Source organism: Aricia agestis, chromosome 17 (genome assembly GCF_905147365.1).
Source record: "Aricia agestis chromosome 17, ilAriAges1.1, whole genome shotgun sequence".
NCBI classification, from domain to species: Eukaryota; Metazoa; Arthropoda; class Insecta; order Lepidoptera; family Lycaenidae; genus Aricia; species Aricia agestis.
Window position 1 is genome coordinate 3,739,781 of NC_056422.1, and position 27,358 is coordinate 3,767,138.

At 38.7% G+C, this 27,358-nt stretch overlaps 1 protein-coding gene across 1 annotated transcript; it reads left to right on the plus strand.

The window, feature by feature from the left end:
* The first annotated feature begins 5,366 nt into the window (after positions 1-5,366).
* Positions 5,367-25,503, plus strand: LOC121735361 (vacuolar protein sorting-associated protein 11 homolog). The gene is made up of 17 exons (XM_042126163.1): positions 5,367-5,581; positions 5,906-5,974; positions 6,554-6,727; positions 6,911-7,063; positions 11,604-11,734; positions 12,271-12,421; positions 12,593-13,021; positions 13,302-13,577; positions 14,067-14,286; positions 15,246-15,465; positions 16,260-16,418; positions 17,318-17,475; positions 17,782-17,863; positions 18,019-18,234; positions 18,865-19,008; positions 24,226-24,416; positions 24,972-25,503. The coding sequence occupies exons 1-17, from the start codon at positions 5,567-5,569 to the stop codon at positions 25,304-25,306; spliced, it is 3,123 nt and encodes a 1,040-aa protein (XP_041982097.1). The 5' UTR covers positions 5,367-5,566; the 3' UTR covers positions 25,307-25,503.
* The last annotated feature ends 1,855 nt before the right edge of the window (positions 25,504-27,358 follow it).

The following is a 27,358-nucleotide window of genomic DNA, read 5'->3' on the forward strand; positions in this document are numbered from 1 at the left end:
TGATACGCTCTTGATGCTTGATAATGCTCTGTTATTACTCTGTTCTTGCTCTGTTATAACTCTGCTGCTGTTCTGCGTAAATGCATAAATTTATACAAGTTCAGACGTGCCGGTCAATGTCATACCGATCCGTACAAGTTTAAATGATGAGTAAGCAAACGTGCCGGTTCAATGTACGTGCTGGCTCAATGTCATGCCGAGCCGTACAAGTTCACTGTACGTGTTAGTGAACCGTACATCTTGCCACTCTAAAAGAAAAGAAAGAATCTAAAAAATATAAACGCAAATTAATCTAAGAGATGACGAAAACTAAACATTTAACAAATTAAGTAGTAAAAAGGAAAGATTTAGTCTATCCGGGGAAGTCTGGGGAATGTGACCGTCGATGTCGCTGCGGAGGCGCATTCCTCGCTCCGACACAGGCGTGCGGGCAGCGCGTAGACGGGGAGTGCGGGCGCGGGACTGGTCCGCTCCGTCGGCTCCTCTGGCGGCGTCTCCCGACTGCTCGATGGTCATTGATGTTCGGTTTCTTTGGACCAGGAATCTGTTGCTGTATGGTCCCGTACACTCCATCGTCTCTTTTTGTGCTAGGTATGGAGACCGATGTATTAATAAAGTTATTCAATGTTGATGTTGTAGGTAGCATAATTCCTTGCTGATGTTGCATTTTGATATTGATGTTGTTCGAGTTGTGACGTCCCAGCAACGTAAAGGTGTCTCCTTTCACAGTCGAGTCCTGACCTGGGACAATAATGCTGTTTGTGGTGTCGTTTTCTTTACGTATGTGACCCAGTGACTCATTTTGATGAATAAACTGTTTGAGGCTATCTGATGATTCTTTGCTGTTGTACTTGATTTCCCAGTTCTTGGATACATTTTCTTCTTGTTTTAATATTGCATATGGATAGTGACGTTTCGGTGTTTTGCTGGAATTTGGAGCGTCTGTTGTTGAGAGCGATGTACTCGATGTTGACCGCCACACGTCCACGTTCTGCGATTTTTGCAGTTTGCTGTTTGAGTACACGACTGACTCATGAATTTTCGTGTTATGCGGTCCATTGCACTGCTTGCAACGCCGCGTTGATATACATGGTCTATTATGATGCGTGTAGAGACAATTTATGCAGATATTATGTTTTTGCAAAATCTCTATTTGCTCTCTGCCTGATAGGTTAAAAAATGTTGTACACATGTAGAGATCGTGGAATGCCTTACATACAACACATGATTTTTGTCTGTATGTTACAAAGGCTTGATATTGTCCTTTCTGGGAATGTTCGTTTTGATATTGCGACCATGTCGAGTTTTTGTTATAATTTGACGATCTCGGTGCTTGATAAACTTGTTTGCTTGTGATGTTATTTTCCTTTTCCCTGTGCTGAATAGGCTCTAAGGCTGTAAACTTGCTCTCGATAAATGTCATGAACTCTTCAAGTGTAGGAATAGACCGTGGCTCCTTGCGGGACTCTTGGTAGTTGGTGTAGCTCACATCCAGTTTTTTGCAAAGAATGTGGACCAATAGCGGATCCCAGCTGTTAGTATCCACTTCCAAATTATGGATGGCGTGAATACATTCGGTAGTAGTGTCGTAGAGCTTCTTCAGTTCATTAGATGACTGTTTGTGAATGGTTGGTTGACTGAGAAGGATTTCGACTTGTTTGGTGAAAAGCAGCTGAGGATTGTTGTAGCGATGATTTAAAATTTCCCAGGCGATCTCGTAGTTTTCTGCTGATATGTGAAGATGTTGAATTATGCGCTCCGCCTCCCCTTTAACTTTACATTTTAAATGCTGCATTTTTTGCGCGTCAGTGATATATTTGTTATTATGTATTGCTTCGGTATATAAATCGTGGAATGTTGGCCATTGTTCATAATTACCAGTAAATATTGGTATATCTATCTGGGGCAAAGATTGTTGTACATGTGCGTTAGAGCATAATTTTTGATTTAAACTTCTTTTCGCTGTGATATATTTTGACTCTATTTCGGTGAATGCTTCCTCGTAATCGGTGTCGGTTCCCGATGATAAAATGTCTATGCGCAGGTGAAGTTCGTCGATGTTACGCCATCGCTGTTGAAGGTTATGCAGCTCGTCCTCGATCTCCCATTTCTCTTCGATGTTTTGTTCGCTGATACGTTTTAATTGCCGCTCTAGTGCCCGAAAAGTGGCGTACTGCTGTACCAAAATTTCTTGATAGTCCAGTCGAGGTTTGACTTGTTCAAAATTAATTTTTGGAATTTGAAATTGAGTTCCTGCATTTTCCTTGGAAGTCGAGGGAGTTGAAAGCTGCAAGATTGTTGGTGTCGCAGGCCTTTCTGAATCCACTGTCACGGTGGCTCTGAATGTTGTGTAAAAATGCTTTACCTCGGAGTAGATGTTTTTCTTGAAATATTCTGATGATTTGTCTTCGACTCCTTGCAGTGTTTTGTTGTTTTGTTCAAATTCACCCCACAAGTTATCTATTGCCGCGATGCGTTTTTGAAAATATTCCGGCGTTTTTCTAATTGCGGAGTCCTTTTTATAATTGATGTGGACCTTCTCGATCTCCTTAATTATAGCGCTTTGACGTGCAAGTAGCTCCTGCATGATGATGAAGGATGTATTTAGTGTGTTAAGAGTCTTTACAGTATGTGCGTTCTGTCTCAACTCTTCCGGGGCGACCCGCTTGTGGGAGACCGGTTGAGCCGATTCGCTACCGTATCATGACAATAAAAAACACACCAAATGATAAGTGATGTTCCTCGCAGTAACAATGTTTCTCCTTATAGTTTCTTCTCAATGCTGGTAAGTTGTGCTCCTAATAATCCAGATGCGTTGATTCCTTGCTCGAAGGACCATATGTAGGGGTTGTCTCCTACAGTTGATGGATGCTGGATGCTGGATGATGCTGATACTGATAGAGATGCTGATGATAGGTGTTAAATGATACGCTCTTGATGCTTGATAATGCTCTGTTATTACTCTGTTCTTGCTCTGTTAGAACTCTGCTGCTGTTCTGCGTAAATGCATAAATTTATACAAGTTCAGACGTGCCGGTCAATGTCATACCGATCCGTACAAGTTTAAATGATGAGTAAGCAAACGTGCCGGTTCAATGTACGTGCTGGCTCAATGTCATGCCGAGCCGTACAAGTTCACTGTACGTGTTAGTGAACCGTACAATAACAGACAAGGACATAACATTGTTTAACTCTTAGAGCCAGTCCACACGGCGCGTTGCGTCGACGCAGCGTTGCCGTTTGACCTGCCGTGAGTCACTTGTATTCTGTGCGTTTGACGCATAGCCGGCCACACGGGCGTTGTGTCATCGCAGCGTTATTACCACAATAGACATAACTACCAGTAGTTCGACTACAAAGAAACGGACAGGTTTCAAGTTCTGTCAAATTCGTCGGGTTTCACTAGGATTATGAACGGATTGTGTCTCGCGCTGGCTGATATAATTTATTTTTAAATATTTAAAATAAAGATTTCAAAATTGGATTCTGACAATTTTAATCGCATGTGCCAAAGCCCAAAACACAAACAACAATACGACCAAAGAGGAACACGTCCATCGAATATGTCATATTTTTAAATTCGTAGGTAACAAGTTAACAACCCTAGCGACGATTTTCGTCATAATACGTCAAATTTAAAAATGTCAACATCAGTTCTAAGTCGGCATACTCTATCATTCTGTCTACTCTGTTATTACGAAGCGGTCTTAACTCTTATGTCGGCACTACATATAGGCGAACGCGTTGGCCAACGCGTTGGCCGGCGCGATGGCCCAATGTGTAGAACGGGCGTTCGCGCGTTGGCGGTATGTATTTCGCCTGTTCTACACATTGGGCCAGCGCGCCGGCCAACGCGTTCGCCTATATGTAGTGCCGACTTTAACGTCAACATCCACTTCGTCTCGGGGGCTGCTGTCCGTCATGTGTGTGTTGCGACGACGGTTATATTTGTATGTAAAACAACGTAACGACAGCGCTGCGTCGACGCAACGCGCCGTGTGTACACACGGCGCGTTGCGAGGTTCTCATTGCTTCAGTATTTTATTAGTAAATTGACTATCTTTTTCCCTACTTTCCTCAAAATAACAGTAATGATTTATATTCACGTTTATTAAAAAATACAAAGGTTAACAAATTACAATTTGGACAACATTGTCATCATAAATGGAGACGAATACCATGTTTCTCCAATGCGTCGATTGTTGTACTAACGAGGTGGCTCATGGCCCATTCAGATTGTAAGTTTCGCCACGAAGTCCGCCGCAGATACCAGAAACGCAGCGAGGAACAGCTGTGTAGATCATTAATCTTTTTCACATCAGTGGTAGAAAACTGCACATGATCTGAACTGTTGGTTTTTAAAATATTTTAGATTAGGTATGAGTGATTTATATGTACCAATTTGTCGATTTAGTCGATGGATGTCTGAAACTGATTACCTATGTAAGCTTTGAACTTATCCAAGCTACATATCTATCGGTCAGGCGCGGTCGCAGCCTGAAATTTTGAGGGGGGGGTCACTCAGTAGTCACTACTTCTGGGTTCACAGCAGCTGTCTAAGGTCGGACAAAGTGGTGGTTAGCTAGCCTAGCCTTTTATTATTTAGCAATATTTTGAGATTTTTCAATTTTACCTTAGATTTTGGGGGGGGGGGGGGGTATGTCCCTTGTGACCCCCGCCCTTCGGACCGCGCCTGCTATCGGTACTATAATAATATTATTATAAATGCGAAAGGGTATACGTCCGTCTGTATATCTACTCTGTTACCTCTTCATGCCAAAACTATAAAGAACCGATTTTGCTGAAAATTGGTATCGAGATTCCCTAAGTACCAAGAATGGACTCAAGGATTAGGGTCTAGGATACTTATTATCCCGGAAAAATGTACTTCAGAAAAGTATATTATAGCTACCCTCCTAGCTAGAATTGAAATTAGCGAAATTTCTACTTACTGAGTTCTTTTTTTAAGATTACTTGATAGTCGAAACCTATAAAATTTTGGCATTTTTACAGAAAATTTTGGAAAATTTACCAACGAAATTCAGTTAATTTTTGATATCATGATAGAAAAACGCTTTTGAAACAAAGCGTAACAAAATGACAAATTGTTTTGAGCGAGATCATGTATTATTATTTATTTATATTTCTCTATTCAGAGCGAGACTATTGTTCTTCTTCAATCTTTTATGAGCGATATTGAATTACCCACATGATTCAGCTAATCAACATAAAGTACCTATATACTAACGTGGCAGAATATAATTATTATTGTTTCTTTATATATTAAAAAAAATACTGTCACGAAACAGCCGTGAGCCGTCATATTATGTCAATGTCATATGTCAAATATGGCTAATAGTAATTGTTTCTCTCGGTCATCGTTTTCATTTCTACAATAATTTTGTAAAAAAAAATATTTTTTTGTTGTTATTTTCATGAAGAGAAATATTCAAAGTATACTGTAAACAATCTTTCTTATTTCTATGTAATTGTATTTGGTGAGAAGCGGTGGCAGCATACCACATCTTGCATGGATACCTAAATGGCTTTTTATAAACTGTAAAAAATGTCGTTTTTGGAGGTGTGTCTTTATAGTTTATAGTAAATATATTATACACCTAGAATTAACTAACAATACAGCTACCTAGTTAACTTAGTCAATATTTTTATTATACTTTAAAAATTAGGTAAGTATAATATTTTCACTGTTTGGGAACCAATGTAACCGATTCTGGGATAAGTTACTAATGATTATGATAATCCACAGTCTACATAATAAAACAATACATTCAGGAGTCACCATTATATTTTATATACATGACAGCTACCTAAATTAAAGCCCTACATACCAAAATTATTTTATATTTATTATGTTTTAGTTGATACTATGTTTTTGGTATTTTAGTGGCGTCGTTTTTCCTTTTTTGATGTGCTGAACAATATTGACAATGGCAAGATAGCTGAATGCTTACAAGTAAGTATGAACCTCTAAAAGTTTTATATAAAAAGTGAAATATTTATTTGAAATTGTGACATTTAATTCTCCTAAGAAAATGGTAGTCAAATAACTCAAAATGTCCTTATATTTCTCCTTACAGTGCTATTGTTATTTTTATTTAAATGCAATTTCAGAATTGGAGTTTCAAAAAGAAATCTATACTTTTTAAAGAGTTTTTTGTTTGTTTGTTTGAATGCGCTAATCTCAGGTTCGAATTGAAAAATTATTTTTGTGTTGTATAGACCATTTATTGAGGGGGACGAAGAGGGGAAAATTACAATTTGAATGAGCTTATTTCACAAAAACTATGATTTTGTTTTTGGCACAGATATAGAGTAGACCACCTGGAAGGACATAGGCTACTTTTTTCAGTGAAAAACCCCCGCAAATACCTTATTTACGCGGGCGGAGCCACGCGGAACATATAGTAAATAGTTAGTAATATTACTAATATTGATAGAGAGAAACCATCATACCGTTCAGTTACTATTGCGTTGCTTGTGTAAAAAAATTACTTGGCATGCAAGACAGTAATTGATAAAAATTGTTTTATAGGATACCAATGTGACAGTATCAACAAGTGGCCACAATCACGTCATATTATGTGACCTGACGGGCTGGGCTCATCGCATTTCAAGATCATGGGAGATCACATCATTCAAAGCATACGAACTGACCATAACATTGGCTCAACAGTTACCCCATGATCCCTATTTGGTTACAATTGGGGTAAGTCTTATTCTGATTTTTATATTACTAAATCGACCTGAAAATTTCACCTAATTAAACGTTAACACTTTTTTTTTGCACAAAATTGTAATATGTAGTAAAATTAGGATTATATCAATCCTACTTAACTGTATATTAAGTTCTGTCTTCATTTTTATATATCTTCTAAAATCTTTATTAAAGGATGACGAAGCCGGTACTAACCCATTAATAAAGGTGTGGGATTGGTCTCGTGTGGACAAGCATGGCAACCCCAAGTGTGTGCGGACATCTCGGGCTGTACCTTCCCACATGTACCCTACAGCCGCTACTGCACTTGCTGTACATGATAATAAGGTAATTTTATTATTATAAACTAGACGTTCCACGCGGCTTCGCCCGCGTAAATTAGATATTTCACAGACAAATTAATCCACAAAAAATAGCCTATGATCCTTCACATGGTCTACTTCTTATCTGTGCCAAATAACAGAAAAATTGCTCCAGTAGTTCGTGAGATAAGCCCTTTCAAATAATTTCCCCCGTTTTTTTCCACATTTTCCTCTATTTCTTCGCTCCTATTAGTCTTAGCGCGATAAAATATACCTTTTAGCCTTTCTCGATAAATATGCTATCTAACTCTGAAAGAATTTTTCAAATCGGACCAGTAGTTCCTGAGATTAGCGCGTTCAAACAAACAAACAAACTCTTCCCAATTATAATATTAGTATAGATAACTAGAACACGCCCGCAACTCCGTTACGCCAAAATTAGCTTATCGCGCGGGAATCGTACATTTTTCTTGGGTAAAAAGTATCCTATAACCTTTCTCGGGACTCAAAGTATCTCCATGCCAAATTTCAGCAAAATCGGTTGAGCGGTTTGGCCGTGAAGATGTTACAGACAGACAGACACACTTTCGTATTTATAATATTAGTATGGATAGCTTAATTGTAGAAAAATTAGTAGCATCAGACCTCCTTGGAGGCTTGTAAACACGAACCTGGGAAGTGCTATACATATATATACAAAACTAGCTTTTCGGTGAACTTCGTGTCACCTAAAAACCTTCCCTGGACTTCAAGGATTATTTTAAGACTAAAATTAGTAGAATCGGTTCAGACGTTATCGAGTTATAGCGTTACTAACATTTTTATATATAAAGATTTCAGCAGAATTGGTTCAGCGGTTTGGGGTGAAGAGGTAACAGACAGACACACTTTCACACTTACAATAAAAATAATAAAATAATAAAAATAATAAAAAATGTTTTATTTCTGAGTAGATTTCTATACTCTCAGAATGTTTATATTAGCTACGGTGCCTACCACCGGTTCGGGAACTATCCCGGCGAGAAGAACCGGCGTAAGAAACTCGCACGGGGCCCACTTTTTTTACCAAAAAAAAGTAAGGTAAAAAAATTAATCTTTTAAAATAAAATTTACAATGCTGTAACTTAAAATTATACAATGTCAACATACATACATAGTAAGTCATGTACAATAATGTAGAAGTAGTCTTGTAAGCAGCCATCCTACTCCCAAGATGTGCCATCGTTTATGAAATCATTGACCTTATAATAGGCTTTGGCACACAAACGCTCTTTGACTATTTTCTTAAATTTATTAATGGAAAGATTTTGAACGTTTTCTGGGATTTTATTGAAAAGGCATACATTGTATACATTGACCTTTAAAAGATTTACTGACTTTACTAAGTCTGATCACTGGCAAATCTAGCTTGTACTTATTTCTGGTGTTTCTACAATGAATGTCACCTTTAGCTTTAAATTTATATATATTTTTTCTAACATGTATTACATTATCCAAAATGTATTGAGAAGCTACTGTCAGAATACCAATTTCTTTAAACTTTTCTCTCAAAGATTCAAATGTAGACATTTTGTAAATCGAACGTATAGCTCGCTTCTGCAGCACAAAGATAGTATTAATATCGGCAGCGTTTCCCCATAAAAGGATACCATATGACATTCTACTGTCAAAATAGCTAAAGTATACTAATCGTGCAGTGTCTTCGTCAGAAATTTCCCTAATCTTTCTGACTGCATATGCTGCAGAACTGAGTCTATCTGCGAGTTTAGCAATATGAGGACCCCACTGTAATTTACTATCTAGTGTAATACCTAAAAATACAGTAGTGTCCACCAAATTCATTTTCTCATCATTCAATAGTACATTGATTTGAACTTGCCGTACATTGGGCAAAGTAAACTTTAAACATTTAGTTTTCGTAGAATTCAAATTAAATTATTAACATTAAACCAATGTACTATTTTACCTCGTCGTAATTAGACTGTTGTCTCTTCACTTTAAAAATGAGTGAAGTGTCATCAGCAAAAAGTATTATTTCATTATCATTATCCTTAACTAGATAAGGTAGGTCATTTATGTAGACGAGAAAAAGAAATGGGCCTAAAATAGATCCCTGTGGGACACCTAATTCTATTTTGGTTCCATTGGATCTCTTATTATTGATTTCAACCCTTTGAGTCCTATTTTTGAGGTAAGATGTCAAAAAGTTGAGTGCTGAGTCCCTTATGCCATAGTGGTGTAATTTTGCTAATCAATGCAGCATGCTCGATACAGTCGAAGGCCTTAGAGAGGTCACAGAAGACACCTAAGGCATCGTGCGATCCCTCCCAAGCTTCAAATATACTACATAGAAGACCTATACCAGCATCCGTTGTGGAACGACCCTTAGTAAAACCGTATTGATTTTCGTGTAATAAATTATTTGAATTAAAGTGTACCAATAGCTGTTTTAAAATTATTTTTTCAAATATTTTGCTAAGAGTCAGTAAAATCGATATATGTCTATAATTTGTCGGATCAGACTTAATTCCCGCTTTAAATAAAGGTATAACCTTGCTGTGCTTCATTAAGTCAGGAAAAACACCATTCTCTATACAGTTATTAAAAATCATTGCTAGATGAGGAGCTATTATGTCAATTATTGATTTAATAATTTTTGTAGGCAAGCCCCAAAGATCGGTGGTATTCTTAATGTTTAATAATTTAAAAGTATCAATAATGTCTTTGGGGTCAATCTCTCTAAACTTAAAATTGACATTACATTCCTTTACATTATCTTTGAGTATTTTTCGGCAGCTGCAGGTGAGGAGTTTAAGTTTTTCGTAGTTGAGACCGGAATGTCAGCAAAGAATTTTTCAAAGGCCGTCGCAACTTCTAGATCATTGGTAATTTTTTTATTTTCAAAATACAGTTGAAAATCCGAGCTACGACAGGTGACGTTTCCAGTCTCACCAGCTATTACCTTCCAAGTAGTTTTAATTTTATTTTTGGAATTTTTAATCTTTTTCTTTATGTACATAGCCTTAGCAGATTTGCAAACTTTTCTAAAAGTTTTATAATAGTTTTTGACGTATTCTTTAAATGCTACACTATTATTAAAACATTTTTCTTCATACAGATTATACAATCTTTGCCTGCTTATTTTAATTCCTGCAGTCGCCCATTTAGTAAAATTATTTTTCATTTTTTTATTGTTTCTAACCGTTACTGAAGTAAACACACTGTTAAATTGGGTTCTTATTATCTTAAATAATTTACTAAAAGCTTCATCTGAGCTATTCGACCCATTCAATAATTGAATACTTGAACTTAGATTATTTCTAAACTTCTCAATGCGTTTAGTATTCACAGGAATAAATACAAGCTTTTCCTCTAAGTTATTATCACAATTTATATTAAAAGAAGCTAACTGTCCACAGTGATCAGAGCTAAGCTTATTTATTATTTCTTTTTTTTTTTGTGGAGTAATGTCAGTAAAAATATTATCAATACAAGTGGCCGTTGTATCACATACTCTAGTTGGCTCATAAAATAGATTAAGAAGATTATATGATTTAAACAAAGATGTGAATCTAATAGTGGTGGGGGTCGAGTCTAATAAATTTATATTAAAGTCACCACAGACTATAACTTTTTTATTAGATGCACATATTTTGTATAGAATTTGTTCCATGACTTGTTCGAATGAATCATATAATCCTGATGGAGGCCTGTATACGCTTACAATAATAAGATGACTCAACTCTATGCAGGCTACCTCAATAATTCGTTCAGTGGAGAGACTAATAATGTCTTTACGTTCCTTGAATTTAATTTTTTTATTGATTAATATTAAATAGCCACCTCTTATGGCCTTTTCTCTACTGAACGAACTAGCAATCTGGTGGTCACTGAAATTGAAAATGAGTTCATATTTTTTGAACCAATGTTCAGAAATACACAAAATATCAACGTCAAATTCCTTTAAAAATAACTCAGTTTCAAGTTCCTTACCTACCATTCCTTGTAGGTTTTGATGCACCAGATTGATTACATTACAATTATTATTACAAATCTTTGAAGTTTCTAAAATTTTTATTCAAACTTAAGTTATTTAAACTGCCAGAGGCATTCTCTATTGTCTTATTCTCTAATTTAAATGGTTATTTGGAACATGTTCCAATTCGTTAATACTATGTTACAATATTAGTATGGATTAAAATATAATAAGGGAAATATTTATTTCAATGCTCAACTGCTAGTTGTCGGTTCTATATTATAGTGGTAATTCATCCCACTGAGGGCGTTCGCTGCGTTGAGCGTGTGCCTGGCGCGGGCCTCGCCATAGTAATCGTGCGACGGTTGACCCACTCAACGCAGCGCTGCTCTATGGGATGACATGAAACCAGCACGCCTCGCGGGTGGCCGCGCTGGGCGCACGCTTAACACAGCGAACGCCCTTATCCTCTGTTGTCAAAATAATTTAATATCATAATTTCAGATGTCAGTACTAAAAATTATGATATTAAATTATTTTTAGGACGGAAAATAATCATTAATCATGTAGACGTCATATATTTTTGTAGAATCTACTAGCTGTGGGCTTTCAAGATGGTTCAGTGTCCCTTTACCGAGGCGACATAACGCGACAGAAGGGCAGTAAGATGAAATCACTGCCGGGCACAGGAAACAGTCCCATCACAAGACTAGCTTTCAAGTAAGTTGCTATGTACTAGAACTCGCCCGGACATTTTGTAGGGATGGGAAGGGAAGGGAATAGGGGAGGATAGGGAAGGGAATTGGGCCTCCGGTAAACTCACTCACTCGGCGAAACACAGCGCAAGCGCTGTTTCACGCCGGTTTTCTGTGAGAACGTGGTATTTCTCCGGTCGAGCCGGCCCATTCGTGCCGAAGCATGGCTCTCCTACGTATAAAATGTTCAACGATTATTCGACCTTTTGTGATCCGACTTTCAATTTTTAAGCTATTGCATGCAGCTTTTATTTTTGCGCGCGGCGATCGAATCAAGAAATTCCGTAACGAAAATAAACCTATCGTCCCTCCACTCCGACCGGCACCGCTGTACCAGTCGGTGCGGCGTTGCCGTGCATCGTCTAACGTTGTTTCAGTTCGGCAGACTTCGGCACGGTGTTTGTGTGAGTGCGACTAAACGTATGCGAATTTTAATTGCATAATATGCTATGCAATAGCTTTACCGCGGCAGTCCCCGAATTCCCTTTTTTTTTGTTTTAGAGGTGCAGACAAACTGTTTATAGTGTCACGTGCGAGCGTGTCAGTGTGCACGCTCGGTGTGGACACGGTGAGCGTGCTGGACGCCATGGGTGCGGCGCCCGGCTGCAGCGTGCTCGCCGACACGCGCCGCCTGACTGTAGCCGCCGCTGATGTGAGTAGTGCGTGTGTGTGTGTGTGTGTGTGTGTGTGTGTGTGCGAGCGTGAGTGCGTGCGTGCGTGCTTGCAACAATAAGGCAGCATTTTACAATACTAAACTTTATATTATATAATTTATTTAATAATTTTGAGTATTAAAATAAAATGTACTTATACATTTTTTTAGGCTATATACTGCTATACTAGCGAAGGTAGAGGACCTTGCTATGCTTTAAAAGGCGAGAAGGTGAAACTCAACTGGTTTAGGAGCTATCTAGTCATAACAACCAACGAGGCTTCGAACGAACCATCCGGTTCGGGAAACGTGCCAAAAGCGCACCATCTAACCATACTAGACATACAGAACAAATTCATCGTGTTTTCCAAGACTTTCGATGAAATAGACGCAGTTTTGACCGAATGGGGCTCGTTCTATATCATCACGAAGAAAAAAGAAATGATCTATCTCGATGAAAAGGATCTACAGTCGAAATTGTTTCAACTGTTTAAGAAGAATCTGTATGATGTGGCTATCAGGATAGCGAGCAGTCAGCATTACGATGCAGAGGGTTTGACGGAGATATACAAACAGTATGGAGACCATTTGTATGGAAAGGTGAGAAAATATTTTGTATTTTGTGAAATGTTAGAATTTTTTTTTATTATAACTTCACAACTAAAAAATAGAAGTGAAAAATTTACCAATGATTACTATAATATGTATTGATTAAGTAACGTAAATAAGAGCTATATAAATTGTACTTTTAAAAGAACCAATGCGTCGCCATTCTGATATTTAGTTTGATATTCATTAAATATTATAAACTTTGATCACATAATATATACATTATAAACAACTGATTGTACACTCCAATTTTTCATTTAAATATTTACAGGGAGACTTCAAAGGTGCAATAGACCAGTATGTCAAGACAATAGGTTGGCTAGAAACCTCCTATGTCATACGGAAATATCTAGAATCCAGACATTTAGAGCCTCTAGTACAATACTTAGAAGAACTACATAAGAAGGGCTACGCTACGGAGGACCATACTACGCTGCTATTGACATGCTATGTGAAGATAGACCAGCATGACCAGGAGGGAAAGCTAAAAGAATTCATCAATTCGAAGGATAAAGCCATTGATTTTGATGTGGATGTTGCTATTAAGGTATGTTTTATGATATGTTTTATTTTCAAAAGTTTCAAACTAACTCGAAGAGGTAATCTGTAAGGGCTATTTGTTATCCCTAATATATTATTTGTTATATTTACAGTAGTAGCCATAGTGGTAAAAATAGCTTTTTACATTTAAATTTAAAACATCAAAACTAATATAGATATCAAATGTACTTTATTAATAATTACTTAGTATTACTAGCAATCACACCTGAACGAAATTGCTATGCCTTTCAGACTTACGTGTAACCAAATAAACAGCTGTTTGTAAAAAATATAAAGCCAACCTGTGCGCTATAATTTTTTTTAAACGTGTCCATAATATATTATTAGTTTTGACAACCCTATTTTATATTGAAATTAAAAACTACTTTAAAAACTATAACGCGTGTTTGTAATGTTTAATTTTTATTGCTAGATTATAATATTATTATTTCTTTTGACAACCCTATTTTATATTGAAATTATAAACTACTTTCAGGTGGTACGTCAAGTGAGTATAGAAGACGCGTTATCCTTGGCACAAAACCACAAACGCCACGACTGGTACCTCAAGATGATGATAGAGGACAAAAAAGAATATACTCAAGCGTTAGACTACATCGCGGAGCTAGAGTTTGAGGATGCTGAGATATACATAAAGAAGTATGGACATAAGTTGATACAGCATGCACCCAATGAGAGCACTAAGTTGTTGAAGAGTAAGTTTTTATATTATAGCTTTTGTCCTTAAGATTTAATTTAACAAGCTGTTGCTTGTAAGTTGTAGCGTTGATGGCCAGAAATACTATTAATAACTTTTTAATGAAAATGTTTATATTCGAAGTATCCTTAAAATATCTTGTGTTAATTGGAAATAAAAGTAGTTGCAATGATGGTAATATTCGTATTATCAATGATTTGGAAGTACAAAAAAGTTAATGAGAGTTTAAAGTTTGTGTGCACATTTGCTAAACAAAGCATAGCTTGCTATAGGTATAGTCTGGTCGTAATGTAGATAAACTTAAGGACGCTATCACATTTTTTCACAAATATCAGCGATTTTCAGGTACCATTTTAAAGAATTAGGTGTCACACTGCAAGGATAATATTTTGGTTTCAAATGAAAGATAATATATTCATCTCCACGCCTATACTATAAAATTTTTTTAGCCGCATACAAAATTTTCACATAAATACGTTTTAACCATCACAATAATCGCAAAATATAAAAAATGGGGTTTGATTAGGTACCATTATAGCTAAATACGCTGAACTAAGGAAAATAAATATACAAAAATTTGTTGCTTATTAAGCCCCCTATACGAATAGCTAAATATTTTATATCAAAATAAATAACATTTCCATTTATAAGAAAAATAAGAAACGCCCTCAAATTTCTTCATACATTTTCGCCCTATCAAGAAAGCGGCGAGCGTCGTAACCGCCACTGTACAAGGCGCGCTGATATTGAACGTTATTTTAATGTTCTTAAGGTCGATATTCGTACTGACCTGCTAATTTTTTACATAATTTTTGTGATAGCGTCCTTAAGACTATCGCTTTTTTTTTGTCACAAATATATTCATTTATATATTTAAAATGCTTTACCAATATTATTTATATTATTTTATAGTAGGAAACACTCTCTTAGTTACTTATTAACTTCTATACTTTATAGATCTCTGCACGGACTACAAGCCACGTAGTAAACCTCTGATCGACGAGTCGTCTCTATCAGGCGGCTACCGGGAACCGGACCGCGCCTCGCCCGACGACTTCATACACATGTTCCTCACGGATTCCACCTGCCTCATACACTTCCTGGAGCACGTGACCGCTGACAGACGCTGCTCCAAGCTCGTGTACAACACGCTCATCGAGCACTACATACATGTGTGGTGAGTGTTGTAAACTTGAATTAAAGACCACAGACATAGATCAAGATAGATACCGCGTGTGTATATACTTCGCGGCGTTCCCAAACGACGAGCAATGCTCGTCTTTCGAAAGTCTGTTCTTTAGTCTGCTATCGGAATCGGACGTCAATCGAAATTTCAAAAATGCCTAAATGCCTAATTGTGCCGTATTGAGCTGTAGAAATTCGAATAGACACGCTGGCCTAGATAATGGGCACGTTTCTTATCATCGGCACGTCACAGTAGGTAGGAAAAAAGTGGCACGCTCGTTTTCATTCAAATGGAGGGACATGCGGTATTGATCTATGTCTGTGTTAAAGACACAGTTTAAAAAAGTGATACTTCTGTCCAAAATCGTAACGGCGTCGGCGTCATGACTCAACATTATTATCGTTATTTCCCTTTTTTTTTCCCTGAAATTTTCATTCTCTACGCGCCTAAAGAAGGTTTAATCAATAAAAATATTTAAGGGGGCGTCCACAAATAACGTAAGGTGTTTTTTTGAAATTTTTGACCTCTCTCCCCTCCCCCCTTGTGAGATTTCGTGAGATTTTATTCAACCCCCCCCCCCCCTCCCCAAAATGTAGGTTTCTTACGTAAACGTTTGGTTTGACAGTAGATTTTCTTTCCAACGAATTTGTGAATGACCCGTATTAGCAATATCCAAAACAGCAACAATAATTTAATCTAGCACCAATAACATTATTATTATTTTAAAAATATTTAATTAGAGGCCATTCTAAGTAAACATTTTTAAAGGCCTTTCTTTTCCACAGGTCGAAGTCATCAGACGACGACAAGATCAAGTTCGAAGACAAGGTGATGGCATTGCTCAAGGACCCTGAGGCCAACTACGACAAGGACCAGACGCTCATCATCTGCCAGATGCTGGGCTTCAAGACCGGGATACTGCACATATACGAGGAACGGAAGTTGTGCGTTATATATATTTACGAGCTTTTGCCCGCGGCTTCGCTCGCGTTAAGAAGTATTATTATATACAAACTTTCATCCCCTATTTTAACCCCTTGGAGGTAGAATCGATCAAAATCCTTTCTTAGCGGATACCTACGTCATATCATCTACCTGCATGCCAAATTTCAGCCCGATCGGTCCAGTGGTTTGGGCTGTGCGTTGATAGATCACCATGTCAGTCAGTCACCTTTGAGCTTTATATATATATATAGATTTACTGTCGTTGTAAGTTACGTCTGCCCTGTGCGGATGCTTTCGCTGACATCAGTTTCGTCTCACTTTTTCATCATGAAGTTAGTTGCGTGACATTAGTTTCACAAGAAAAAACTAATTTCACGCAATGCCATAAAACTAATCAGGGCGAGCGAAGCAAGCATTAGTATATAATCCCACAACTTTTACATTTTGTGATACACTTTACGGAAAAAACAACCACACCTATTGATTAGTGCTTTAACATAGTAATTTTTACTTGTATGTAGATGTGTTATCATCAGTCAGTCAAGGTGTGATGACGCGAGCCCACACAAAGCTCGGCTTTTAGCTACTTCCACTATACGTGACTAGTTTTGCAATGTAAATTCGGCTAAGGCCTCTTTTTCTGTCATTTCGCCCGCGTGCGGGTTTAGTCCGCATGATAGTTGCCGGCCTATTGTTTTATAGGTGATCTACCATGCGTGCACCACGCGCGTGGTACAAATGATAGAAATAGACCCTTTATTAATTTGTATACTTACGCCGGTACTTCTCGCCGTATTAGTTCCCGAACCGGTGTTGGGCAATACATAGAACGTTCTAAAAGTATTTGTTTAAAATTTATTCAGATATAAAACAGTTTTCATGTGTTTTATTTATACAGATGGCGCGGGCAGGCGGCGCTGTATTTGCGCGGGGGGCGGGCGGAGCGCGCGCTGGAGCTGTGTCGGCGGCGCGGCGCGTCCTGCCCGCGTCTGTGGCTCGACGTGCTGTGGGCGCCGCCGCCCGCCGCGCTGCTGCCGCCGCTGCTGCGCGCCGCGGGTAAGTGAGATGGACGTAGCCATAAACGGGCATAGACATAGTGTAAGAGAGAGACTGGGAGTGTATGAGAGAAACGCAAATAATATACAATAAGCATACACGTATGCATGCACGCTGCATGAAAGTCATTTTCAATTGCCTCTTGACGCTGTAGGTTTTTGTATGCCTATGCACATTCAATATCTAAGTTTGCGATTTTTGATTTTGTACTTATAAGTTGTAACTGTAGGAGCGTAGTGCGTGTACAGTGCGTGCACGTTAACGTACAGTAAGCGTGCAACTTAAATAATTGATTAATTTTTGCAGCGGAAGAAAATCTTCTGTCGCCGATCGAAGTAGTTGAATGTCTGGCCAGCACGACGTTATACACACTGGGAGATGTTAGAAAGTAAGTTAAAACAATTTTGATGTCACTTATTAGTCGCAAAACAAATAAATAGTTTATTTTTAAATTACATTGAATTGCAATAGAGTAGATATTTTTTTATTTACCAAACAAGTTATATTCTGTCTGTATCTTCTAACATACATATTCTTTCATAGTTACCTAATGGCGGTGCTGAAAGCTGAGGACGAAGTGATAACGAACGAGCAGACGTTCGCGGCGAAATACCAGGCGGAAATCGAGCAGATGAAGGAGGACACGCGCCGCATCCAGCAGGAGCCCCTCACCTTCCAGAGCTCGCGCTGCGCCGCCTGCAAGCGCCCGCTCGAGCTGCCCACCGTGCACTTCCTGTGCCGCCACTCCTTCCACCAGCAGTGAGTACAGAGCGAGACGGCGCGAGAGCGAGCGGGACAGACATACAGCAGGACAGAGCTCGCGCGGCGCCGCCTGCGAGCGCCCGCTCGAGCTGCCCACCGTGCACTTCCTGTGCCGCCACGCCTTCCACCAGCAGTGAGTATAGAGCGAGACGGCGCGAAAGCGAGCGGGACAGACATACAGCAGGACAGAGCTCGCGCTGCGCTCGAGCTGCCCACCGTGCACTTCCTGTGCCGCCACTCCTTCCACCAGCAGTGAGTATAGAGTGAGACGACGCCAGAGCGAGCGGGACAGATATAATATAGCCTTCTCGCCCGAGTAATATTAACTCAACTCCGCTATAAGGTTGAATGCGTTCGAGAGTGATATTAGTTTTTTTTACAGCTATGTATTTAGAAAAATAAGTAATGGCGTTATAATGCCCAAAATGCCTACCAGTTATCAATCGCTTATATATATATATATATATATATATATATATATATATATATATATATATATATATATATATATATATATATATATATATATATATATATATATATATATATATATATATATTTAGTAATAGGGGCCATTAAATTTATATCATATCTTTTGTTAAGAAATAATACAATAATTTTCCGCAGCTGTTTCCAAACGTACTCTGAACTGGAAACGGAGTGTCCGGCGTGCGAGGAGGGCGGAGGGGGCGGGGCGGGTAGGAGCGTGCGTCGCGCGCCGCCGCCGCCCGCTGACCAATTGCACGCGAGACTGGAGGCTGATAACGACCCGTGAGTACACACTACTTTTAATATGCATGTGGCCCGCCGGGGCTTTATCAGCGGCCTGTGTAGTTAAAACAATTTTGAAGTTCACGGTCACCGGCAAATAGTGCAATAAGTCGTCGTCAATGTCATTAAAAATACTTTTAAATCGCAAATTTTTAAGAACGTTATTTTTTAACCCTAAAAAAATTTTGTTGCGGCCCGCAGGCCGCGACACCAAGATCAAAACGTCATTTTTGTGACCAATATCATAGACTAAGGATACTAACTCGTCTGTGCCAACATCAAGAAAGGGTTGAGTACCACTGATGTATTTAGTCCTTTTCATGTCATGCGTACATATGACAACAATAGACAACATGCGGCTGGCCTCCCGCGGGTTGCCCGCATGACGCAAAAAAAATCTATAAAATGATAGGATGCGGGACACTTTCATGCCGACCAGATCCGCACGCGGGCGATAACATGCATGTCAGGAAAAGCGCCATTTTTTAACTTTGACACGACACGCAAGACCCTACGACTACATAGCTCCTGGGAGCAGTTGGTAGGTTTTTCTAAGTAACGGAAAATTCTTATTGACAGTTTTCGAAAACACGAACACCAGGCGGCACTTCGTGTGAGACGGGGTCTGTCCCCTAGCGGCAAATGAAATATCGAAAACCTAACAGGCTAACAACTGCTGGTCGGTTTCAGAGGCACGCAAACGTATCTTGTTTCCGGCACGCGCTCGTATAAAGAAGAAATAATGTTTCATTCCAGAAATTTGAAAGGAATATTTTCAGAACTGTCCTTGAAATGAATTGAATTGTTGACCTACTAATTATTATTATTCGTTCCCTGAATGAAACATTTGTAGGTCAAAAATTCTCACCGTAAAAAGCGGGATGATAATATATTTTATGTTCGCGTTTAAAAAAAAAGTGCGAAAGCTAAAGGACAGCTATAGACTATTGGTGCATCCCTGTGGTGCATCCGGTATGTTTCCGGTACGTATTTGAGGAGCTGGCGAACAAAACCGGACAAGTCCACCAGAGTGCGAAAATATTTTTTTTTTTCGAATCGTCTTCTCTTGACCCACCTGCGTCAATCCCTGTTAATGTTTTCAATCTAAACCGGTTAAGTCCATTTTCAAACACAACCGAATTAGTTCAGTAGTAGTAGCAGTAGTTGATATTACTGGGACGCAGTATTTTTGACGTGGGAGAGCCATGCTTCGGCACGAATGGGCCGGCTCGACCGGAGAGATACCACGTCCTCACAGAAAACCGGCGTGAAACAGCGCTTCCGCTGTGTTTCACCGAGTAAGTGAGTTTACCGGAGGCCCAATCCCCTACCCTCCCCTATTTCCTTCCGTACCCTCCCCTATTCCCTTCCGTACCCTCCCCTATTCCCTTCCCTATCCTCCCCTATTACCCCTTAGAAGGCCGGCAACGCACCTGCAGCTCTTCTGATGCTGCGAGTGTCCATGGGCGACGGAAGTTGCTTTCCATCAGGTGACCCGTTTGCTCGCTTGCCCCCTTATTTCATTTAAAAAAAAAACTAGTTTTTTTAGCCACTGTGTAAAATTTTTTCTTGTGGACTAATCCGGTTCTTATTTACATTACAGACGAAATAATTTTAGTATACACAATACACATTAAGTCCGTGTTAGCTCAGCTGTTTTGTTTATAAAACTGTGATAAATTAATTTATAACAGCAGCGCACGTTCTAGAAATTTACCATATAGGTTCGCAAGAATAAATGGTTTGAAAAATAATATTTTATCGATATAAAAGTGACTGTTACCAGCATGTTTTTCAATTTCATTCGCTTCTGATAACTTATGTTTCCTTGTCTACAAGATTTTTTACACGTAAACCAAAGCCGGTTGTGACTTACCTTATTAGTTCTTGTTACTATAGTATTTTTATAACTAGGTTATTTTAATTTGGGTACGGAACCCCAAAAATACGTCTATACACTTGATTACTCTATAATGTGACAACAGGTGATCTCTAGGACACATTAATTACTTGTTCATCCAGTTTTACCAACCGGACCGAAACAGCCTTCGAAAATAGAGTATTGTTGCAGCCGGCAGCGCGCGCGCACGACTATCAATATAATTTATTATCAGTATTTTATTATTAATTCGCGTGTTTTATTATTAATGATAATTTTAGATATTGTTATGTGATTAAGTGATAAGATCAGTGATGGATATAGCTCAGAAGGTGCCGCCGTTTTCGTGGTGTTTCAGACCTACTGAGAACTATGATAGGTAATTATTTGTACTTACGTAGTCGGTTAAAACTGTAATTATTAGTAGATAAAATAATGTAGTTGACTGAAAAGTTTATTTCAGTTTTTGTTTGTGGGGTATAAGTTTTATTTACGTTCGGTTCATGTTATCAGAATTTTTATCAACTTTTTATTTACAAACTGTTTTTTATCTTCCACACTTTGTAGTTTTCAGATAAAATTTTTAGTGTCCTATGTAAAGATTTCGCCTTTCTAATCTAAAATATTAATATTGATGAAATAATAAAAGTTATGGAATAATATATAGATGATCAACGCGCTATTTTGATGAAATGATCGTAATATGAATTAAATTTTTTATGTCGAATTTTAATGAGTATCAGGTTTGTGGTCATACATAATTAATTTAAGAATCTTGTATAAAGTACTAATTATTTTTTATGTCAAAAATTGAATATACTTTTTAAGCATTCTTAAATATATTTATCATTATTATTTTAAACCGCAACCAACCACCACTAAAAATTATTGTTTTCAGACTTATTAGTTATTAGTATGTTTTATAAAAATTGTTTCTGAAAAATATTATTATGTTTTACCACTTACAATACCTTTAATTGCAACAAAACATGGCCTTTCACGGTGACCTTTTGGACACATGAACCGTATAGTTTCAAGGGTAATTAATAAGTAAACAAAATAAAACGTATAAGTTATGTTCATCTGTCTTATGAATAGGTCCTCACAAAATTTTTGTTGTTTTACCTACTCCGATAACCACAAGCTTAAGAATTTTACTCCCTACTCTTGGGAGGCTCAATTTCCGTTTGAAAAACAAAAAAAAATGTTTGCAAGTTTAGTTAGAATAAGCAGCCTCATCACCTTATTGTCCGATAGGAAACTCTGTGCCTGATATCTCGGTCGCTTAAGTGTTGGTAGGTCCTACTAGCTTAAGAGAGTCAGGGAGGAGTCTGTGTTAGACAGATCCAGGACATCCATCCGTATACGGCTGAAGGCAAACCGCAGGTGGTTTTAGTGGGTAAGAGTCCCACATGCCCCCGGGGTGCTTCAGCTAACTGAGGCACACCCCCAACCCGGGGCACCCATAAAGAATTTCCCCTGTGCATCAAAAAGAGTCAGGAAAGAATAGGCGTGTACAGGGTGTAACAAAATATAGTGATAGGGTGTATATTGTGTTCCTTAAAGTTAGAGGAAATAAAAGGCTATTTAATTTGTATTTATTTACTATATGCTCCTTGTTCACTGTGAAATAGGCAGTCTTTGTATGGAAAAACGTCAGCGTAACGAGTTTCCCCATACAAAAGTGAAAAAAATTGGTCTTTCAGCGCTATTATACTTTCACAGTGAACTCTCTACAAGGAACACATACACACCCTAAAGTATTATCACTTAGTTTTATTACACCCTGTATACAACGTGAAATTTTAGTGGTTGTTTTCCCGCAGCAGAACGATTTACCTATATACTATCCTACCTATAGTACTATCGAATCATGCAAGTTATTTTTGGAAAATAAAAAAATATTTTGTACGACGTATTATGCCGATAGGCGCGTATGACGCGGCCGAATTAATATTTTGTATGACGTATTATGGCGATAGGCGCGAGCGGCTATGACGCGGTTGAATTAATATTTTGTATGACGTATTATGCCGATAGGCGCGAGCGGCTATGACGTGGCCGAATTAATATTTTGTATGACGTATTATGCCGATAGGCGCGGGCGGCTATGACGCGGCCGTATTAATATTTTGTATGACGTATTATGCCGATAGGCGCGAGCGGCTATGACGCGGCCGAATTAATATTTTGTATGACGTATTATGCCGATAGGCGCGAGCGGCTATGACGCGGTTGAATTAATATTTTGTATGACGTATTATGCCGATAGGCGCGAGCGGCTATGACGCGGCCGAATTAATATTTTGTATGACGTATTATGCCGATAGGCGCGAGCGGCTATGACGCGGCCGAATTAATATTTTGTATGACGTATTATGCCGATAGGCGCGAGCGGCTATGACGCGGCCGAATTAATATTTTGTATGACGTATTATGCCGATAGGCGCGAGCAGCTATGACGCGGCCGAATTAATATTTTGTATGACGTATTATGGCGATAGGCGCGAGCGGCTATGACGTGGCCGAATTAATATTTTGTATGACGTATTATGCCGATAGGCGCGGGCGGCTATGACGCGGCCGTATTAATATTTTGTATGACGTATTATGCCGATAGGCGCGAGCGGCTATGACGCGGCCGAATTAATATTTTGTATGACGTATTATGCCGATAGGCGCGAGCGGCTATGACGCGGTTGAATTAATATTTTGTATGACGTATTATGCCGATAGGCGCGAGCGGCTATGACGCGGCCGAATTAATATTTTGTATGACGTATTATGCCGATAGGCGCGAGCGGCTATGACGCGGCCGAATTAATATTTTGTATGACGTATTATGCCGATAGGCGCGAGCGGCTATGACGCGGTCGAATTAATATTTTGTATGACGTATTATGCCGATAGGCGCGAGCGGCTATGACGCGGCCGAATTAATATTTTGTATGACGTATTATGCCGATAGGCGCGAGCGGCTATGACGCGGCCGAATTTTATGATTTGCATAAAAAAACTTCATAAATCTATTGTACTACTAAGATAGAATCATTTTACTGCGGGAAAACAACCATTAAAATTTCAAGCAGTTTACCGAACCTGTTTTTAGTACAGTAAGAGGATAGCAAATAAAATATATCTCCAAAAGATCAGAGAGACACCTGATGATGATTTTATCGAAACCGGTCGTGTAAAACATAATTGTTTATTAATAAAAGTGGAAAAAGTGCATGAAAAGTGTATATTATTACTGTCTCCAGAAGATGCTTATTATCATTTTCCCTGCCTACTTTTGTATGTAAATAGCTCTCTTTATCATTACTATTTTCACGTTTCAGGTTCACAGTGGTATCAGAATACTTAGGCCGTGGACTATTCAACAAGGTAGTCGTAACGGAGCCCGAGGCTTCGCCCCCCGTCAGCGCAGCCCCCGAACTCCCGCGGGCCGCAGCCCCAGCGCCGGCGCCGCTCAACTATGGGCCCGGGGCGGAGGCTAAGTTGCGGTTGCAGGAGGGACAGAGTAAACAGAGTAAGTAGTATATCCATAGTATTTTTCTCTTTTTTTATAAACTAAGGGGGCAAACGAGCAATGTGTCACCTGATGGAAAGCAACAACAGGTGCGTTGCCTTTAGCTAAATACTAGTGTTATTATTGCGAATGTGTGCCTATATTCTGTTGCCTTTTCATGCATACATCTGGATGTGTATAGAGATACTTTCGAGTTCCGAGAATTTACGTAGGACAGCTTTCATCCTGGCAAAATATGAGGTTTCTGTGAGATACACGAACGTCCGAATGAACGCAGTTGCGGCCAAAATGTAGTTTTAAATAGATCTTTACAAGCACATTAGTCATTTACCACTTTAAACCCTTACTTAAGGAGTTATCAGAGACAGAGATTAACGTAGAAAAAACACAAACTCTTTCCTCGTAAATAAATTATTTTTTAATAATACCTGTTTACATTATTTTATTTCATTGTGACACCAATCACCATATTGCCATTTTGTATTTCAAGGCCATCCAGAATACTTACCAATACTTACTATCACATAAAACTTATCATAACCTTTTCCATTCTAGTGTTCATGTCGAATACGGCGAAGCAGGTACCACCCAAGGGTACCACCGTCATCCCGGTACCAGAAGGTCGGATGAGGGTCCTGGAGCAGCAGCAATACAGCTCCAGCCTCGAAGCTAACCTCAAAACCCTGGAACCGGCCAAGTCCGAGTCGCCCATGGTCCACAGAAAGTTTGAGGAGAAGCAGAAGATATCAGCAGTCATCGCAAACGACAGTAAGAATCCCTTTGATGAGAATTACGATGAGTCCAAAAACCCATTCGCTGATGAGGACGATGACTCAAAAAACCCATTCGCCGAAGACGATTACGATAAGAATTTGAATCCGTTCTCGTGAAATTAGTGGGTAGGGACGTAGGGTTCACCTAACTAGGGAGCGGAGCCCTTAGCCAAGATTTCCTCTTTATAGAATCGCCGAAAAAAATGTATGGAATTGTATAGTGTTACTATATGCATAGTGTTCAATAATACTAAGAGTCTATACAGACGAACTGCAATCCAACCGCAAACTGCATTTCAAGTGCAGTTTGAATGCAGTTGACACGACTGCAATAGAACTGCAAACCATTATCAACTGCATTCAAACTGCATTTGAACTGCAATTTGCGGTTGGATTGCAGTTGAAATGCGGTCCGTCTGTATACCCTAAGTCGATATTCGACTCGTGTTATGTCCATTCCATACATTTTGTTCGGTGATTCCGGTGGTTCATATAGAAGCCATAAAGGTGATCGCACATTTATCGGCACGCACGCGCCGAACGCGTTTTAGACTTCGCTGTATGAATATGAAATGATGTGAAACCTCGCACATTCGTCCGCACCGTACGCGCCGCAGTTCGTGTACTATGCGGTGCGATCGACGCGTACGGCGGTGCTGTCAAATGTGCGAACACCTTAAAGAAACCGTCTTAGCTAGGGGCTCTAATTCACATTTCCGTTCGAATCGGATTCGGAAACTTTACCGTGCGGTCATTGGTCAATGCTTCGCATGGTGAGCGTTTATTGCAAATCACGCTATGAAGTTTCTGAATCCGAGTCGAATAACGTATCGTGAATCAGGGCCCAGGTACACAATAGGCACTTCTTAACTCCGATTTTGCTAACGCGGTTTAACCAGGCGTTTTTTCTTTTGTAATAATATGCGCATTATCTTGTTAAGAACTGTATAGACTCTAGTGTACCTAAGTCTTTGTGTCTTATGTCAGCTTTGTAAGATTTTTCATAGTTTTTTAAATCGAACCCGAAAGTTTAAGAGTATTGTGGGATGACTGGATTACTATGGGTTATGTCATTCTATTCGTTTTTTAATGTTTGAGAGAGATGTGTAGGACGAGATTTAAACCAGGATTAACATTAACCAAGATCTATGCAATTAGGCTGAGGGAGGGAGGAACCCTCTAAGAAATGTTACTAAAATGTTCATATTTATTTGATTTTATTTTCATATTATTAATATCTTATTTTAGTGGCAATATTAGTTTAGTTAAAAAGTATATGTGTTATTTAAAGTTGTAGTCAATTTAGTACATTCTCGCATGTTTATTATACGAATACCATAAAATGTAATAACTAATAAAAGTGCTTTCGTTCCCCCTTATTTAATTCATAATATAAAACATTATTTTATAAAACTAAAATATTACAGTAGAAGACCCAATTTTCAAAATAAGTGTAATAACTATAACGTCGAAAGCTGCTGTTTTAGTCTCCAATCTATAATAATATTGAACTATAAATAATCGCTTATCGTTATTCCATCATAGTCTTTAGTTTTTAAATGGCTGTGTTTGTGTGTGAAAACTAGTTCACTTGTACACTGCTTTTGTGTATAATCTAAATTCTAAGCGTCATAGTATTACGTATTGTGTTACTATTTTCCACATTTTTATTTGTATATATGCATTGAAATTATTAATTGTATATTGTTTAGGGCCCTTTTCATGTCATGCGTGTTGTCCCCTCGCGCGGATTAGAGCCTGTAGCCGAGACGTTTTCTTTATAGAATCGCTGATTAAAATGTATGGAATTGACATACGACGAGTCTAACTTTAACGTCATATTAACGAACGCTTGTGTCAAATCCATACAATATTTATCGGCGATTCTATAAAGAAGCGATAAGGAAAAAGTCTTGGCTAAAGGGCCTGACCTGCACGCGAGTAACAACATGCGCGCGTGTTGCCCCCATGACAGGAAAAACATATAATATGTAATGTCGGGATGCGGGCAACTTTCAAGCGTACTAGATCCGCGCGCGGGCGATAACACGCACGACAGAAAAGGCGCTAGTAACAGAATTGAATCTTGTAAAGTGATTATCAAAGTCTGATATGCTCATAATAAATCGTAATATAAGGTTTATATCGCATATTATATTGTTTTATTTT

What these genes read in the sequence shown, in the direction of transcription:
- LOC121735361 (XM_042126163.1), top strand. An exon ending in CCTATTTGGTTACAATTGGG is followed by an intron (nt 6,728 to 6,910) that starts GTAAGTCTTATT and finishes TCTTTATTAAAG; the next exon opens with GATGACGAAGCCGGTACTAA. An exon ending in GCCGCTGCTGCGCGCCGCGG is followed by an intron (nt 17,476 to 17,781) that starts GTAAGTGAGATG and finishes TAATTTTTGCAG; the next exon opens with CGGAAGAAAATCTTCTGTCG.